Source organism: Garra rufa, chromosome 6 (genome assembly GCF_049309525.1).
Source record: "Garra rufa chromosome 6, GarRuf1.0, whole genome shotgun sequence".
In the NCBI taxonomy this organism is placed as follows: Eukaryota; Metazoa; Chordata; class Actinopteri; order Cypriniformes; family Cyprinidae; genus Garra; species Garra rufa.
Genome location: NC_133366.1, coordinates 27,726,547 through 27,745,714, shown reverse-complemented (window position 1 = coordinate 27,745,714; position 19,168 = coordinate 27,726,547). Strand labels below are relative to the sequence as shown.

General features: G+C 35.9%; 3 protein-coding genes across 3 annotated transcripts in view; 1 reads left to right on the top strand and 2 right to left on the bottom strand.

The window, feature by feature from the left end:
* Window positions 1-1,205, bottom strand: part of cckbra (cholecystokinin B receptor a) — a 61,349-nt gene extending 60,144 nt beyond the window's left edge. Inside the window, exon 1 of the mRNA XM_073842618.1 lies at window positions 853-1,205. Within this exon, the coding sequence (XP_073698719.1) occupies window positions 853-1,006 (154 nt within the window). The 5' untranslated portion in view covers window positions 1,007-1,205. The remainder of the gene's footprint in view (window positions 1-852) is intronic.
* Window positions 1,206-1,761: 556 nt separating this feature from the next.
* LOC141337378 (uncharacterized) lies at window positions 1,762-5,524 on the bottom strand. The gene is made up of 4 exons (XM_073843191.1): window positions 5,381-5,524; window positions 3,674-4,027; window positions 3,202-3,320; window positions 1,762-2,163 (listed from the first exon to the last, which is right to left on the bottom strand). The coding sequence occupies exons 1-4, from the start codon at window positions 5,463-5,465 to the stop codon at window positions 2,053-2,055; spliced, it is 669 nt and encodes a 222-aa protein (XP_073699292.1). The 5' UTR covers window positions 5,466-5,524; the 3' UTR covers window positions 1,762-2,052.
* Window positions 5,525-11,791: 6,267 nt separating this feature from the next.
* Window positions 11,792-19,168, top strand: part of raph1b (Ras association (RalGDS/AF-6) and pleckstrin homology domains 1b) — a 78,211-nt gene continuing 70,834 nt past the window's right edge. The window contains exon 1 of the mRNA XM_073842615.1: window positions 11,792-11,980. The gene's annotated coding sequence lies outside the window, so the exon portion shown is untranslated. The remainder of the gene's footprint in view (window positions 11,981-19,168) is intronic.

The window sequence follows — 19,168 nt, the reverse complement described above, 5'->3', positions numbered from 1 at the left end:
GTTCATCAGTGTCAAAGCTGTAATCTTAAATTACAGATGTTTTGAAATGAACAGATGAAATTATTGGCCACAGTTTTATAGCCTGCCCTGAAGGACCTTACATTTAACCAGCTACCAAACTAACACTCCCCCTAACTTGTGTCAGTCTGATTCACAGCCTTGCAAAAACAGATTTAAAACAAAATTATTTAGAAATAGGATAATCATTCTAATGCCCACAAATCAATCACAAGTTTGTGATTCTGAATATATATTAACTAGTGAACACATTTATCCCTGGTTGTTTGTTCACGTAATGAGGTAAACACTACATTTGCATGTTCAAAGATAATGATGTGAGCTGAAAAATGCAAAGAGCATCCTTGGGGTTTAATTATACTAACCATTACCTTTGACATAGTTTTTGAAATACTGTTAAAAAAATAATGTTATCATTATATTTAATATCGTGAATATATTAAATATTCTGCTGTACTATTACAAGAAAATAACCACCGATCTTAATGAGCATTTTAAATCAATAAACTCACAACATACTGAAAAACAAGCTGCTGAAGTTTATTTTTAATGCGTCTGTGTGCAGTAGTGTTTGCTGAGGCGCAGTTGCTTTGGGAATGTATGATTTCATAATTAATGCTCAGGCACGCTGTTATAGCTAAAGTATATAAATAATGAATCATTTTTACTTTTGAAAAACTATTTTGTTCCATCTGCAAAGGCTGAACGTATCATGCGTTTCATGTTGTTTAACATGATGTTTTATACCGTCACAACGACTATTAATTTATCTGTGAAAAAGGTGCAACAGATAAACAAGACAATATAACGTTTACATTGATTGTTTTTTCTTACCTTTTGGTCGCGTGGGTTTGAATTTCTGGATAACTGACGCATTACTACAGGTGGCGTTAACTTCCAAGGCAGAGCTGTTCACGCTGGAATTGCCTGGAGTTCTTGAACATTCCCAAAACGGGATCTGAGTTTCATTCATTTTCTGTAAATCCATTGAAAACTGGTAGGAGTATATAATTAAAACTACTTATTATTGTATTTTTTAATAAAGGCTTATACGTTGTGCCATTAATTAAACGTATGTAGAGCTTGTATATTAATATGCGCTAAAATATTCTGTGCACCCATTGCCCGCATCTGCGCGCGCGTCTGTGAGAGAATGCCTGTGCGCGTGAAACTGTAGTCGGTGGAAACCTCGCTGTAGCTCTGATGAGTGAGCAGCGTGGGTAGACAGTTCTTTAGGAGTGTTAGCACAGAGGGTGGGGTGATTATAGAAAGGGAGGGAGAATTACAAGAGTAACACACTCCCTTGGAGTTAACAGTTAGCAGTGCCTTTCAGATTCTAGCGGCTCTTGGTTAATGTAATGTAAGTCTTGCGTCTCCCTCTAGAGGATATCCTGTGTTATTGCTTGTTGGTCATCAGAAAGAGTGAGAAGGTAGAGGAAAGACAGAAAGAGAAAATAAAAGCTGCTTCAGGCATACCAGTAAGAGGTTCAGAACTCTTAACCGCAGAGCTTGTCTTACTCACACTGTCTGTTTCCAGTGTGTGTGTGAGACAGAGAGAGAGAGCGAGAAAGACCTTGGGGAAAAAAATAGCTGAAAACAGCAAAACCTCCTTTTGGAGATGTTCTTGAAAAGAAAAGTGGTTCACAGCCTGAGAATGTTGAAGTGAATATAGTAATTCATCGTGCAGGTTTGGTTTAGCATACAATTTGCTTTATTTATACAAGTCTATATAAGTCTATACAGTAGGACTCCTGTCAGACAGGCAAACATATGTGCATACAGTATCAAAAAGGGAAAATGTTGTTTTGTTTATTTCTAAATAAATGTTTGGGAAAAAAATAGGTAACACATAGAGATACTAAATAACATTTTGGCTACATTTAATAGTGGGTTAAATGAAAATATAAAACTGTGAAAAAATGTAAATGTAGTTTGATTTTTCTCAGAATGCAGTATGCCCATTTTAACACATGCCTGTCTGATGTTATTTTTTTTTTTAGTAGTTGTTCTTGGCAGAGTTTTCTTAATGTTGTCTCATACTACAGTGTCTTTGTGAAAGCCCTGAAAGGTTGGATGTTGAACGCCCTGCCATTTCCGTCTGCATTCTCTGTCCTTGAAGGGAGTATCAATTTGATTCAACTTGAACTGATGTGCAGACATGAGAAAGACATCAAAAATACAATTATCAACCATGTGCAACATATCAGTTAGTCAACATTCAAAGATTTAAAAAGTTGAAATCAGTTTATAAATAAATAAATATTTGTTGGCAAATGATGCTGTAAAAACTTTAATATAATATAATTCAATAATATAATTGGGATTTATTGTAATATAATATAACAACGCAGCATTGATAACCAAGATTATAATAAGAGGTCTTACATCTGCATAATTTTTCATGAGATGTCAGTCAAATGGAAAGCTTATCTAATCTAATTGATTCTTAATACTGTATTCTCACTTTTTTAGTGATAGTTGTTTATGAGTCCCTTGTTTGTCCTGAGCAGTTAAACTGCTTACTGTTCTTCAGAAAAATCCTTCAGGTCCCTACAAATTATTTGGTTTTTCAGCATTGTTGTGTATTTGAACCCTTTCCAACATTAACTGTACAATATTACAGAAAGCTCTAAATGCATTGTTTTTCCTTCTGAAGCATCAGTAAGCATTTGAACCTTCTGTAATAGTTGCATATGAGTCCCTCAGTTGTCCTCTCATCTCACAATCATACAGTAATTGTTGTTCAAATACACAAATATGCTGAAAATCCAAACAATTTGTGGGACCTGAAGGATTGTTATGAAGAAGTTTAACTGTTCAGGACAAACAAAGGACTCATGAACAACTATCACTAAACAAAAACAAAAACCAGCTGTGGATAGTTCAGGTAACAACACAGTATTAAGAATCAAGGGGATACAAACTTTTGAACAGGGTCATTTTTATAAATTCAACTATTATTTTCTCTCTATATAAACATCTTTTATGTGAAATATCTTATTCAGGTCAGTACTAAATAAAAAAAATAGAATGCATTTTGTATTATCCCTCTTATTTTGATAAAATAATTAACATTTTGCAAATTCTGAAAGGGGGATGTAAACTTTAACTGTACATTGATTTAAATTATAGAATATGCTATGTTGAATGGCGCTTTTTCTTAATGTAAATAGAAGTATTTACCCGCAGAATGAAAACGGTGCAAGTCATTACCAGCCCATATATGGCCAAGATTCCAAGCGACACCCAAAAAACCAGGTGATTGACATGTTGACAGATGACACGCTGTTTAACTGGTCTCCCTGTTGAAACACACATGTTGAATTGTTTATACTATACAAATTATTCTAACCCCTAACCTTAACCCTAAACATAACCATCACATTAAAAAAATGTCACAAGATCAAAAATTTGGAGTATTATTACACAAAATTTTGACATTTTGTCTCTACAAAGTAGAGATTACCTAAACCACACACACACACACACAGAAAAAAAGAGCAATGCAAAATGTGACTTCTAACTGTACATTAACCAGAGCACAAATAATGAAGACTTTGCATTACAAACAAATTGCTAATCACATTGCCAATTATTTTAATTCTCTATATATTCCTTTTGACAATGACAATGTTATGTAACAACCATAACATACCTTCAACAAACACAATAGTTTGTGGTGTGTGCTCCACTTTCCGAAATGGAGGAGGAAAGAGTCTCTCAGCCTCACAAGTGTACAGAGCTGTAGTGTTCAGTGTAACTCTGTCCAGGATAAAACTGGTACTGTTATCCGTATCATTGACTTTGAAACTCAGGCAGACAGGGGAATCTTTCCACGGGCTGTTGTTATTATTGCAGCTGAATGTATTATTAATGTTGATTATACTGATAACACAAATATTCTCTGAGCCTTTATAAAATTTGAAGACCATTTCTGGAGCACTGAGTAAAGGGCAGGGTACTGTAACACTGCTGTTCAATGCCACATGTTGAACTGGTGGTAGAAAACCTGCGGTGTAAAGGAGATAAAACATCAGTAACATCTTAGAACTGCTTAATACACTGGGTTTAGGTTTTATCTTTTAAAATATGACTTTTTTTTTTTTTTGCAGAAGTAGATATGCAGCTCACAAAACCCACTCATTTATAGGCCACCAAAGTATATCCTCTTCTTCTTCTTCTTTTTAAAATGTTATTCTGGATCAGTAAATTGGGCGTGTTGTCGTTTTAATTCTTGGTGGTCTTGGTGGTAACTTAATGTAAAATTGTATTCTCATACCAAAATCATGACAATAAAAATTAAAAAACAAGTTAAAAAAAAAAAAAGGTTAAATGCCAGAATACTGATCAGCTGAAAAACAGTTTCTTAATTTCACAAATGTTAACCTTTGCCTGTAAGTGGAGAAATGTTGTCATAGAGACTAAGTTTCTTTGAACAAATTTGCTTTGAACTTCGCTTTGGAAAAAAAAAAAAAAGGAAGGACTGAATCACCCTTTTGCAGAATGATTAACTGCCTCAGCATTTCATTTTCAACTGTCAGAATGTCAGTGCCAAACATGTCAAGTTGTTGCAAAATGTAATATTTGTTGCATAATGCCACCGTTCATGTACTCTATTGTACTTTGCAGCTTCGCAAATTAGATGTTTGTGGTAAAGTTGATTTTAAATGAGTCTGACTGCAAAATATTTCAGTTAACAAACCAGATTTTGATTTTGATTTATACACCGGCACCAAGATGTAAATTTTCTTGAATTCTTTTGCCACTTGTATGCATTTACACATTATAAATATTATCCGTATATTATAGAGTTTTTAATTTTCTATTATATATGATTATATATTTATGTTTGACCATTAAGGGCATTTCAGACATTCCTGTCATCCCACACACTTGCCAGGATGTAAACAAACAAACAGTTTTATGGTATCTTGTAACTTTACATTTCATCATTTCAACATAATATATACACATTTTGACTTTATTTCTCCTGAGATTTCATATCAGAATTAAAACTTACTATGTTTGTTTTAATTCTAACCTCCAACCATAAAATGTTTTTGCCAAAATCGACAAACTGAAGATATCTTGATTCTCACACAAATATAAACACTGTATTTCACTTTTACATTTGCAGTGGCTTGTTTTGGGCTGTCAGCCCATGCATTGAAAAATTGGCTCCATTTGTCCAGGCCATATTCCGTCCCATTCTAAATAAGGCTTTTTGTTAAATAATCGAAGATGTACAGGTAATCAGTTAAAATTATGTAATATGAATCAGCCTTAACACATTAGCTTAAAAACAGTAACTACCCACTACCCAGTGTTTAAAGTAAATCACAAAAAAGAGAGAAGATCTTACCTTTGCAGATATTATGTGTTTCAGACAGGCTGCTATGAAAGAGGCAGAGACTTAGGAGGGTCACAGATGTCCAAAAAATCTCCATCTGTTGTATTCTAAGGCTTCGCACAATGAAAATGCTGTTGAAAACGGCAGAGCCGCTGCCTTTCGTTTCGGCACTGTTTTGCAAGTATGGCAAATTCAACCTTCGGTGTAACAGAAGAACACATCACGAGCCAAACAGGAAGTTTCCATTCTGATCTTGCACCCTTTGTGGTTGATGCTATTTGCATGTTAAGGTTTCATATAGTGCGTCTGTCACAGATTCTCATGGCATCATACAGTAGCTGGTGTTTCCTCGTCGAGGGGAGGTAGTGAAGGAGACCCCTGTAGGGGTTTTCTAGTAAATGGTCTGTTTGAAGAGTTGATGTGGGGAGGGGGTTATTTAGGGTTAAAGTGGCCTTGTACTTGAGAGAAACAGAGAGAAGGAGGATGAAAAGGAAAGAGGACTCTTCAAAGTTTAAATAACAGACACTCTTGATTGAAAAAGACCTGCAAGTGCGTTAAGACATTTTCTGGCAGTCACTGACTCCCTTTAACACGTGATGAAAAGGAAAATGCCGTTAAGCTGATTTATAGTAAGTCTTGATGTTTCATGTTTCCTGTTTTTAATCTATATCTGAGTGCACGTCAGAGCCAGTGAACTGTGTGATCTCTATGGCAACCGATTCACAGAACACTGAAACCAATGTCAACCCACGATGCTGACTATGATCTCTGTTCGTTATGCTTTTTCCTTGATGGAAAGAAAGATTCAGATTAATCAAGTTTCTTCTTATATTATTCATGAGATGAGAACACATGCAAATAATGAGGTTTTGAGGTTGTTTTTATATTTAGACCTAAAAGTGGAACTGGTTTCAGACCCCTACATGCACTATCACCCCCTTAAACATACTTCCTGCGAGAACCACAAAACGTGATAACATGTTTACAGAGCCTCTCATTCATGAAAGTGTGTGTGTGTGTGTGTGTGTGTGTGTGTGTATATACAGTGGGTACGGAAAGTATTCAGACCCCCTTAAATGTTTCACTCTGTTATATTGCAGCCATTTGCTGAAATCATTTAAGTTCATTTTTTTTCCTCATTACTGTACACACACAGCACCCCATATTGACAGAAAAATGCAGAATTGTTGACATTTTTGCAGATTTATTAAAAAAGAAAAACTGAAATATCACATGGTCCTAAGTATTCAGACCCTTTGCTCAGTATTTAGTAGAAGCACCCTTTTGATCTAATACAGCCTTTTTGGGAAAGATGCAACAAGTTTTTCACACCTGGATTTGGGGATCCTCTGCCATTCCTCCTTGCAGATCCTCTCCAGTTCTGTCAGGTTGGATGGTAAACGTTGGTGGACAGCCATTTTTAGGTCTCTCCAGAGATGCTCAATTGGGTTTAAGTCAGGGCTCTGGCTGGGCCATTCAAGAACAGTTATGGAGTTGTTGTAAAGCCACTCCTTCGTTCTTTTAGCTGTGTGCTTAGGGTCATTGTCTTGTTGGAAGGTAAACCTTCGGCCCAGTCTGAGGTCCTGAGCACTCTGGAGAAGGTTTTCATCCAGGATATCCCTGTACTTGGCCGCATTCATCTTTCCCTCGATTGCAACCAGTCGTCCTGTCCCTGCAGTTGAAAAACACCCCCACAGCATGATGCTGCCACCACCATGCTTCACTGTTGGGACTGGATTGGACAGGTGATGAGCAGTGCCTGGTTTTCTCCACACATACCGTTTAGAATTAAGGCCAAAAAGTTCTATCTTGGTCTCATCAGACCAGAGAATCTTATTTCTCACCATCTTGGAGTCCTTCAGGTGTTTTTTAGCAAACTCCATGCGGGCTTTCATGTGTCTTGCACTGAGGAGAGGCTTCCGTCGGGCCAATCTGCCATAAAGCCCTGACTGGTGGAGGGCTGCAGTGATTGTTGACTTTCTACAACTTTCTCCCATCTCCCGACTGCATCTCTGGAGCTCAGCCACAGTGCCAGACGGCCAGCTCTAGGAAGGGTTCTGGTTGTCCCAAACGTCTTCCATTTAAGGATTATGGAGGCCACTGTGCTCTTAGGAACCTTAAGTGCAGTAGAAATTTTTTGTAACCTTGGCCAGATCTGTGCCTTGCCACAATTCTGTCTCTGAGCTCTTCAGGTAGTTCCTTTGACCTCATGATTCTCATTTGCTCTGACATGCACTGTGAGCTGTAAGGTCTTATATAGACAGGTGTATGGCTTTCCTAATCAAGTCCAATCAGTATAACCAAACGCAGCTGGACTCAAATGAAGGTGTAGAACCATCTCAAGGATGATCAGAAGAAATGGACACCTGAGTTAAATATATGAGTGTCACAGCAAAGGGTCTGAATACTTAGGACCATGATATATTTCAGTTTTTCTTTTTTAATAAATCTGCAAAAATGTCAATAATTCTGTGTTTTTCTGTCAATATGGGGTGCTGTGTGTACATTAATGAGGAAAAAAACATTTAAGGGGGTCTGAATACTTTCCGTACCCACTGTATATATATATATATATATATATATATATATATATATATATATATATATACACACACACACAGATACACACAGTCAGGTACATATATATTTGGACACTGACACACTTTTCATAATTTCAGCTCTGTATGCCACTAGAATAGATTAAAATAATACAAACAAGATGACATTGAAGTGCAGACTTTAAGCTTTAATTCAAGGGGTTGTACAAAAATATAACATAAAATGCTAAGAAATTACAACCACTTTAATACACAGACCCCCCATTTTTTAGAGGCTCAAAACAAGTAATTGGACAAATAAACTGTTCATTTTTTCAATATTTCATTGAAAATCATTCGCAGACAATGACTGCCTTAAGTCTGTAACTCATGGGCATCACCAGAGACTGGGTTCCTCCTTTGTGATGCTTTGCCAGGCCGTTACTTCAGCTGACTTCAGTTGTTGTTTGTCTGTCTTTCTGCCTTTAGTTTTGTCTTCAGCAAGTGAAATGCATACTCAATCAAGTTGAAATCAGAAGATTGACTTGGCCATTGCAGAATATTCCAATGTTTTACCTTCAAAAACTCCTGTGTTGCTTTTGCTGTATATTTTGGGTGATCGTCCATTTGAACTATGAAGAGCCACCCAATCAACTTTGGCTCCATTTGACTGAATCTGGGCAGACAGTATATCCCTGTACATTTCAAAATTCTTCCAGCTGCTTCTGTCTTCTGTCACATCATCACAAAACAGCAGTAACCCAGTGCCACTGGAAGCCATGCATGCTCATGCCATCACACTGCTCCACCATGTTTCACAGATGATGTTGTAGGCTTTGGATCATGAGCTGTTCCAAGCCTTCTCCATACTTTTTTCTTCCCATCATTCTGGTACAGGTTGATCTTAATTTCAGCCATCCAAAGGATGCTTTTCCAGAAGTCCTCTGTGAATGTCCAGGCCTTTTTATGTTGCTGAGCTCACCAGTGTGTTCTTTATTTCTCAGAATGTACCAAACTGTTGATTTGGCCACTCCTAATGTTCCTGCTATCTCTCTGATGCATTTTTTTATAAAGCAATTGTCAAACAATTGTCTGTTTTACTTGCATGCAGCTTCCAAATTACACACTTATAATCAACTCTCGACCTTTTACCTGCGTAACTGATGTAGAAAAAATGAAGGAATAGCCTACAACTGTCCATGAAACAGCTTTTGAGTCAACTGTCCAAGTACTTATGGTCCTTGAAAAGGGGGGATGTACATATTAAAGAGCTGTAATTCTTTGACCTTTCCTCTAATTTTGACGGGATTACCCTTCAATTAAAGCCCAGAGCATGCACTTTTTATATTCATTATATAACTGTAACCTATGTTTTGGTCAACAGCTAAAATATAAAAATTGTGTCATTGTCCAAATGGACATGACTGTACATACCACCACACACCATAAAATTGTACAAAAAAATAAAAATAAAATAAAAACTTTTTGGACCTTGGACTAAGGTTTTACTCCAAGTCCTTGAAAAAACATAATAATAACAAAGAATTAAAAAGTAAATAATAACAAGAATAAAGAAAAAAATAATTTTAAATAGTCAATTAAATATTATTTTAAATAATTTAGATAGCATTTATGCTGATACGGGTTAGGTTTTGGCCTGTTCCTCACTATGATTTGTCTTTTTCAGCAGACATTTACACTGCCCTCCAAAAGTTTGGAAACACCCCTGGCAAAGTGTGGTTTTGGACGATATCAGCATAGTGTAAATCATCTTTGGGCAATCCTTCAGGAGGCTTTGAGTAATATATCAAGTCACTGACAGCTCGGATGCCCAAATTATGCAGAGCTGTAATAGCTGCTAATGGTGGATATTCTGATGAATCGAAATTTGTTTTCGTAGATTGTGTTGTGTCTTGTCAGTGCAAAATTTTCACAAATTAAAAAGGATTCATGCCAATATTGTCCAAAACCCCACTTTTATAAAACCCACTTTTAAAACCCAACATATTTGCATATTATTCTAAATACAGTATCATTGTTAAGCAATGTTTTGGCATAAGTATACTTTTTGTAAACCCTTGTAAAATAATGGTACATTTAAGTGATTTAACTTTTGGGAGGTTACATCGTCTCTATAGTATACTAATGTTTGTGTCGGTAACAGGGTTGAAAAATATACCAAAACATAAGGTAGAAAAATGGTCATAAATAATAAATTGCATACATAGGTGTCTCAGTTGTATAAAACCATTTTTTTTTAACAAAATGTAAAAAAAAAAAAAAAAAAAAAAAAACCTATTTGGATTTTCTATGGTTTTACTCCAAGTGCTTCACCAAATCATAACAATAAAGTAAATAAACAAATAGAGTGAAAAATAAATAAATTATTATATTTTTGAAATTGTAGAAATAATATAGTTATATTAATATATAACTTCATTTCTATAATTATTTAGGAAGAAAACATTTATTGGTACTTTTAAAATAATTGTTATTATTATTGATGTTGTTTATTTAACATGTTTACATATTATATTACATTAACATTTTATACTTAATAATAATAATAATAATTAAACTTGTTAAAAGCTTTGCTTTAAATCCTACTCTGTCATATTTGATACATTCATTTCTAAATGATCAACATAATTAAAACATTGCTGAGAAACCTGTTGCACACAAGCCTTCTGTCATTGGATTGATAGTTTATACTATATAGCAAATAAAAGCCTTTTATTATAATTTTTAAAACAAAATATATTAAATATGATCATCAGTATTTGAGAAATGTTAATTGTTTAATCATCATTGTATTATATTTTGAAATAAGAGAGCTTTGATCATGAAACTAAGCATTTAAATATTTTACTAAGACATTATTGGTAGATAAAGAGTGACTGGTTATATATATATATATATATATATATATACATAGTCTGTTATACTGTTTTAAAGATTTACAATTTATAATATAAATATTAGCATCTGCATCAAATTGCATGTTTTTGCTCAGATTGGGCAAAAACCGGGGTGCTATTTCCTCTTCAAGTATGAGCTCCATATTCTCCGTATATTATATGAGCCATAAAGCCTGATGTATCAAAATGATACTAAAAACAAACAAATATGCATGCTTGTATGTTTGTTAATTGATTGATCGATTTGATTTTTTCCTAAAGGTTCAATAAACTGGCCCATTTTAAAAAAACAAACAGACGAACAAACAAAACAAAACAAAAACAAAACAAAAAAAATATTTTATATTTCGGGCTTTAGTGCCAAAGAATACACCGGTGCAACATTTTAGTATAGCTAATAAACAAACCACGACTGTTGCATTTATGATTTTGTCCGCTGGAGGGAGAACGTTACTACACCTTCTCACAATGGCCGCTTCGTTCTCCAAAACTAACTCACGAACTAACGAAATGCTCCGTTTGTTACAGTCTTTTACATTTCACTTTTTAGTTTGCGCGGTTCTGTAACCTCTTTACCACATGATGTAACTAAGAAAAAAAACGTCATCTACAGTTACTTATTTAAATTAAGTAAAATACATTTAACACTTTGCAACATAGGCTAATAAACTTTCACAGTGCAGTATAAATCTGGACTGCGTCAGAGCTTATAGACCTGAGTGACTACCTAAAACAGATGGCACTTTATTATTGTAACTGCCTATAGTTCAGTGCCATAATACATGCACATGTGCTGCCTGTTGTCCTTATGCACCAGTAGCGGCCTGCTGCTGTTCTTGTGTGAAGAGAGGGGGGGATCCACGCACCTCCCTATGGTCGACTGATTGGTCGAGCGCTGAATCTGGGCAGGACAGGAAACGGGACGCGAGGAACGCGCAGCAATCTCCGTTCTCCGGGAGAGAGAATGGGAGAGGAAACCGAAATGTGTCAATAGAAGACTAGAAGGATTGAATTGGGCAAATTAATAATTTGCCTTTTTATTATATATACCGCACTGTTCAGCACCAGGAACGTTGGATATTTATCTTTAACACTCTTTTAAATAATTATTGGCTGTTTGCATTACATAAAAGAATTGCAGAGCTCTTCGCCGCTGGGTAAGTGGCTACTATTATTTCATCGTTCTTATGTCTGATACTCATACATAGGGTTTAACTTCTGTTAAAGTGGGTTACATTAGGAAAGGGCTGGAAGATCCCATTCTAAAGAAACTGGCTTAGTTATAGGCTACTGTCTGCTGTTATTGTTTGTCCTTATGAGAAATTGCCTGGACAAAAAGACATGGAGCGTGTTAAAGAAAGGGGTCGAATTCATCTTAGTCATTTGACAATAGGACAGTTCCCACGTGCACAAAAGCTCTCCACCATCAGTCATTGAATTTCGCTGACCAGGTGGTAGTTAGTTTGTAGAACTGTAATAAGCTCGTGTGATTATCCACATTGGCTTCATCTCCAGTTGAGTCAAAGAAAGCCTCTGGTTGTTCTGGGTGTGTGGCCGAGTAGCCTACATGCACTGTGGCTAACGCATGGTCCAGTAATCAGTGTGACATTTTGAGGATTTGAGCATTTCAGCTTGTTACATTTATCCGTCAACAACACTTTACCACAGAATAAAAAGTCCGTCACGTGTTTTCATTCAACGCTGTATGTCGCCTTGATCCAGGGTGTGTTCATAACGCCCATAAATTTCATGCCCCCTTCACCCCACGTTGGTAAAGGGAGTTGTTTTATTTTCACGCACTGTAATTATGCTCCCATCTCTGCGCTTTGACATGAATATCACTTGAGACAATATTGTCAGCTTGCTGGTCTCCACCCTTTTGAGCCTGTAGGCTAGCATGTAGTTCTGGTTTTAAAACACAACGTTACATCTCCATTCGATAATCATATAGGGTTCAAAAATGAATGAAAGCAGTTTATTGAGGTATTGAGATATATAACACAGGCTATGTAAAGATTTTCGGCATGTTTAACCGTCTTTTATTTGCATGTCGATTGCGCTCTAGGCCATCGTGTCCAGACTGTGTTCATTGTCCCTGCTACAGTCACTCAGGTCATAAATGTTTTTGTCACATGTTCTTTCCAAGTATTTTCAATATCGTTTTATATGCAATTATTCATCTATATCCATGAATGGTCATTTATTCGTGACTATGTTGCCCCTATGTTAATGTTAAAGTAGGTGTAAATATAATTGGTGTTTATTTTCAGAAGAATAATCTTGTTACTCCTGACACACAGGAAATTGTCCCTTACAAGCCTAGTTCATGAGAACAGGGAAATGACATCAAGCCCTTTATTGGGGACAAGGCTAGTGCTACTTTTAGGGTGTTATTGTTCATGGACACAAAAGTTTTACATTACTTATGTGATCTTAACCTCATTGAACGTCAATTTTACGTCAGTCAATTCTGCACAAATGTGTAACAAATAATTTGGACCAGACTATTTGTACATAACTGTGTCAAAAACAGTGTAGGCTGTAATTGCATTGGTGAGCAAACAAACCTAATTTGTTGTTTCCCCGTAGGACTAAATGACTGACTGAAACTTAAGTATATTTGACAAAATCCATTGAGGTGTGTCCATGCTTTTCAAGTGCTTCTGTCAAATGAAAGTCCATGTAGTTTCTTAATAAGTTATTGTGTCACATTATCCTCTTTGTTTTTCAGTCTCTGCTTTTAGTCTGCTGTAACTGTTCACTGTCACAGGATGTTGTGTACATCCTTGATAGCTAATGGGTAGAAGGTGGGATGTAGTCTGTAAATTGCTGACCTTAAGAAAATAAGTACTTAGTCCAGGTTTTTCCAATTTTTCTCAGTTTCTTGTGTACTACCATGAAGAGAAGGGAATGCTTGGTCCTCAGGCATGAGTGTGGACAAAAAAGTTTGAGATGAGAAAAACAGCTGTAGCTAATGCATCTCAGCGAGACAAATATCTAAGTCATCTGTGTGGTGATCTGTTTAACTAAACATGCTTCAACAATTCACGCCAAATTTGCAGGAGAAAATCCAGCTTTGCATGGAACAGTTTTATATACAGTGCATCATCTCCAACCTCTAGCAGCCTCATTTAAAAAAAAAATTGTTGTTAGACCTTTGCCAGATTTGATTGGTTTAGTTTTTTTTTATCTCTTTGAAAAAGAAATTTAGAAATTGAGACTTTGAGTCTGATCCAAGATCAGCACTTTTTTTGAAGACCTGGGGCCACACAAAAGACTCAGATGTTAGTTGGTGTTATTTTACCAAAGCTCCCCCTCAGAAAAGGGGGCAGACCTTCAAAGAGAACTGTAACCCTCCGTAAAACAGTCACCAGGGAAAGTGAAACCAGATAGGTCCTCAGCAGCTACAAGGACCTGCAATGGAACACCTGAAGGCCACAGAAATGCTTGGCAGCAGTCATCAGGTGTGCTTGGTTCTTCGCTTTCAGGCTTTCCAGAACCAGAATCTTCACACTCATCTGTCTCTCATTTCCCTTAATAATTTGCCCAACATTGAGACGGTTGAGACCGATTTAGCAAGGAATGCACTGAAAAACAGATTTTAATAAATAAAAGCATATTTTCTTTTGCGCATTTTAGAATTCTGTGCCTTTGGATAATGGAGGGAGAGTGTTTTAAAAGAAACTGAGTTGTGTGTGTGTTATTTTTAAACTAATTTACCATGCTAAACTGCATTTACTATCCACTTATAAAATAAATTGCTTTAGGAGAACAGTAGGCTTATTTAACAGTGTAATTGTGAAGGAAGAAATTTGGTTCAGTCAGGCTTTATGAATTACATTTATGCGCCGAGCAGATTAGGCTACACATTAGATTCATCCTTATTAAAGGAATAGTTCACTCTAAAATAAATTCTGCCATCATTTATTCACTCTGTGTGATTTTCTTCTTTGAACTGAATAGAAGATTTTTTTAGATGTCTCTTTTTTTTTTGTCTATACAATATTGTTTAGTTTCCAACATTTCTAGTCCTAAATACATAGTTTAAACAACTGATTTAATCTGAAGCAAAAATTACATGACAAGTGCCTTTACATGCATTTTAAAAGTTTGATTTTTAAATCAAACTCAAACAAAAACCAACATAAGATTGCTCTTGGATTTGTCCAGCGTCTATACATGGTAGTTCAACCAAAAATAAAATGTATCCCATAATTTACTCACCCTCCAGGCATTCTAGGTGTATATATGACTTAATTCTTTCAGATTATATGAAAAAATATCATTGCCCTTCCAAGCTTTAGAATGGCATTATCAGTCATCAGTCCAAAACAAGTCCAATAAAGTGCATCCATTCATAATAAAAAGTGCCTCACACGATTCCAGGGGGTTAATAAAGGCCTCCTGTAGTGAATCGATGCATTTTTGTAAAAAAACAAAACAAAACAAAACTATATATATATATTTAAACTGTAATAATCACTTTAATCTAGCTTGTGCGAACTGATCATACCAGGAAGCAGCTCCAGGTGGTTGACGTATTAGTTTGGTGTTGTGCATGCGCCGCTCAGAAATGACGAACGCAAATGTGCCACAGACAGAGGTAAACACAGCACCAGTAACAAATTGGAAGTACAAAACAAGGATTTGTTAAGACAAATGTATGAGGATTTCATTATAAACCACGAGAAACTTTGCTTCCTTTGCTCCTGTAAACAAACGTTGGTTTGTGCGAGACTCACTAGTGCATGCAAAAAGCCAACGTCCTACCTCCGAAAGGGCTTCCATGTACAATCAGTTGACGCAAGCTAGATTAAAGTGATTTTAAGTTTTAAATATGAATATTTTTTATTACAAAAATGCATAGATTTACTACAGGTGGACTTTATTTAACCCCCAGAGCCATGTGAGGCACCTTTTATTATGGATGGATGCACTTTATTGGACTTGTTTTGGACTGATGAAGAGAAACACCTGCCCATGCCATTCTAAATCTTGGAAGTGCCAGGATAATTTTAATAATTCTGATTGCATTCGCCTGAAAGAAGGAAGTCATATACCCTTAGGATGCCTGCAGGGTGAGTAAATAATGGGATAAATTTCATTTTTGGGTGAACTATGCCTTTAATCAGACAACAGTCATACTCACTGTTGTACACTAGACAGAAGTAACAAAGGTGCATTGTATTTAATCCTTCAAATATTCAATTATGCATTGTGTCATTTAGACAGACAGATGAAGACTGTAGTTTTACTATGCAAAATCTGTTATAACTCATTGAAACATTCCTAGAATTTGAATCTGTGATGATTCAAACAATAATGTGATGTAGCCAGATACTGACTGTTATTCTGGACTAAAGATTGACAAAGCTACTGATGCCTCTGCTCCGACCACATCTTATTCAGTGATTTCGTAAAAGAACAGGACAAAATCTAGTCATGCTTGGTATCTTACAAACAAGTCACTACTTAGTTTGGATGGAATTGCACAGATGTCAAAATGGGGAAAGTTGTTAGTGATGGGTTTGTCTTGTTTCAGCTATTCATTGATAATTCACTTTAAATTTTATTTTGATTGTTACTCTGGAGAAGCTTATATTTGTATTTTGTTCCAAAAAATAAGCTTTGCAAGATTAGAGAAGCTTTAAAATCTGTCTAATTGGTCATGGAGTGTTTGCAGCACATTGGAAAATTCTTTACTAAACTTGCTAGTCTGGCAAGAACAAATATAGTGGCTCATTGCCCAGATTCTGGACTTTCTTCTTCCCTTCCATGCGTGTCCCAATGATGTTTGACCTCTCGTGACATTAGTGATCTCACCATGACGACAGCTCTACTTAATCCAGCTGGAAAAGATATCACTGAGTATTCCTCCCTTCCCTCAGAACAGAGTTTTCTCATTCAGTACATTTACATTAGAGAAAGAGAGGGAAGACCAGAAGATGAACTAGAAAGCTTTATTAAATTAATTATACAATTAAATAAATGAATAGAGCATATGACAAGGGGAAAAAAAGAATACATTAAATACAGCGTCGGGATGATCTAATTTATTAAAAAGGATTAAACTGACCTGGAATCAGCTGTAAGGTCATGACTCTACTCTGAGAGTGAATGAATGAGAGGAACGAGATGGGTCAGAGGAGCATATCCGGTCAACACTGTGTGAAATGGCAGCCCTCATAGAGTTGTTTATTTGTTACTTAATTGTTTATATTTGCGATAATGTTGCTTTTTCTTCCTCTGCAAATTCCAGTATGTTTGCATCATATCCTTTTGGAAATATAGTTGCCATCTGAAAGCAGTAAATTTGTATGTTGGAAAATTTTGATTAAGTTTAGAATGAAGATATGCAGTTGTTTTAGCAGTAGCTGGTTGTACAGGCTGATGATTTACATACTGGTGCTATCTGATGTTTTTAGTGTACTGAGAAGAAATGTTATACTTTGAAATACTCTCTGATCCCATGCTACCATCAGTCTACCAGTAACTAGTCTTTAAAAAGATTGCCAAAAAAAGAATATTCTGTCATTAATTACTCACCCTTATAATGTTCCAAACCCGTAAGACCTTTGTCTATCTTCGGAACACAAATGAAAATATTTTTGATGAAATCCAAGAGCTTTATGACCCTGCAATGAGCGAAGTAAAGTTTCAAGGCCCAGAAAGGCAGTAAGGACATTGTTAAAATAGTCTATGTGATATCAGTGGTTCAACCTTAATTTTATGAAGCTGTAAGAATACTTTTTGTGTGCAAAGAAAACAAAAATAACATACATATTCAACAATTGCCTCTCTTCCGTGTCAGTCTTCAACACGTATTCACAAGAGTAACACAGCGCATGCGTGTGGAGCTGCTGAAAATGAGGATGTTGTGGGCCTTGTTTACAATTAGAGGAATACCCATGCATGCATTGTGGTACGGTTGTGAATGCGCATTGAAGACTAACATGGAAGAGAAGCTAGGCTTGACATTGACACCCTCCAACACGCAGAGGCGGGTAACATGATTAGTCCCAATGGCCACTTTGGCGGGTTGAATTTTATAACAGAGTTTGACATTAATGCTTGTCTGGGACAAATGGATTTTTTGAAGGGGCAAGTGAAAGAGAATTTAACTTGTCTGACCGGACAACTAATCTGATTAAAACATCTAATTAGGGAAGCACTAAAATTTTGGTGAGGATGATTCTGATTTTATTACATTTGGTGTAAATGGCAATTGATAATGTATTGATAGTAACAAGGTCACACCAGTTCACACTAATCTCGTCAAGAAATCAGCACAAATGAACACAACTGCACACAGAATAAACATACTGCGGTAAAAATGTAGTTTTTATATTTATAACATATTGCCTAGTTATCCAATGTGACAACATGCTGAGTGCAGTTTTCCCTGAAAACCACGATTGCAAATTTGATATTGATTTTATACAAGCGTTCAAACGACTAGGCCTAGTTAATATACACTTTAGTACAATATTGTCAGTGTTGACTGTTTTTGCTTGATTAGGTTAACGAAAATAGTTCAAAACAAAGATGGCAGCAGAAGGGTCACACATCTTTGAGCAACACACAGCAGTGTTTCGTTACTGAATAATTTAGGATTTTTGAATTAATCATTTGAGTCAATGATTCAGTGGTTCATTTATTAAGACACAGGCACTTGCTTTATTCTTGAATGAATCATTTGAAGGCATGACTGAATGACTCATTCGTTAAGACAGTCAGTTGTTGCCACCTACTAGTAGCTTATCTTTGCATTTTTTCCAATATTTCATATTATTATTAGGGCTGTGCAAATAATCGGATGCGATTAACATGCTGTGGTTAGTCGAAAATCTCCATCACGTGCTGTCAGATGAAGCAGCATTTACTACACGTAGCCCTATAAATAAACTGATTTTAAACACCAAGCTCATACCATTATTTATTGCATTGTTACATTATACATAACATTATTGAAAAAATGCCCTTTAAATAAAAAAAAAAGACCTGTAAAACACATGTTAGTATGCAGTAACTTTAAAATAAACAAACAAAATTGTGGGCAGTGAAAATGCTGAGTGGCTAGTCAGTTTGGAAAACCATTGACCGCAATGGCTGTTGAGCAAAAAAGTTAATGTCAAGCCCTGAGAAGAAGAAATTGTTGGAGTCATTATTTTTGTTTTCTTTGCACACAAAAAGTATTCCTGAAGGTCTTACAGGTTTGGGATGACATGAGGGTGAGAAGTTCATGACGGAATTTTCATCACTTAATAGTAATAAATGTAAACTTGTACTGCAAATTCTTATTTCAGTAAAATAAGAACATGCTGTTTTTACACCTCTGATATTAA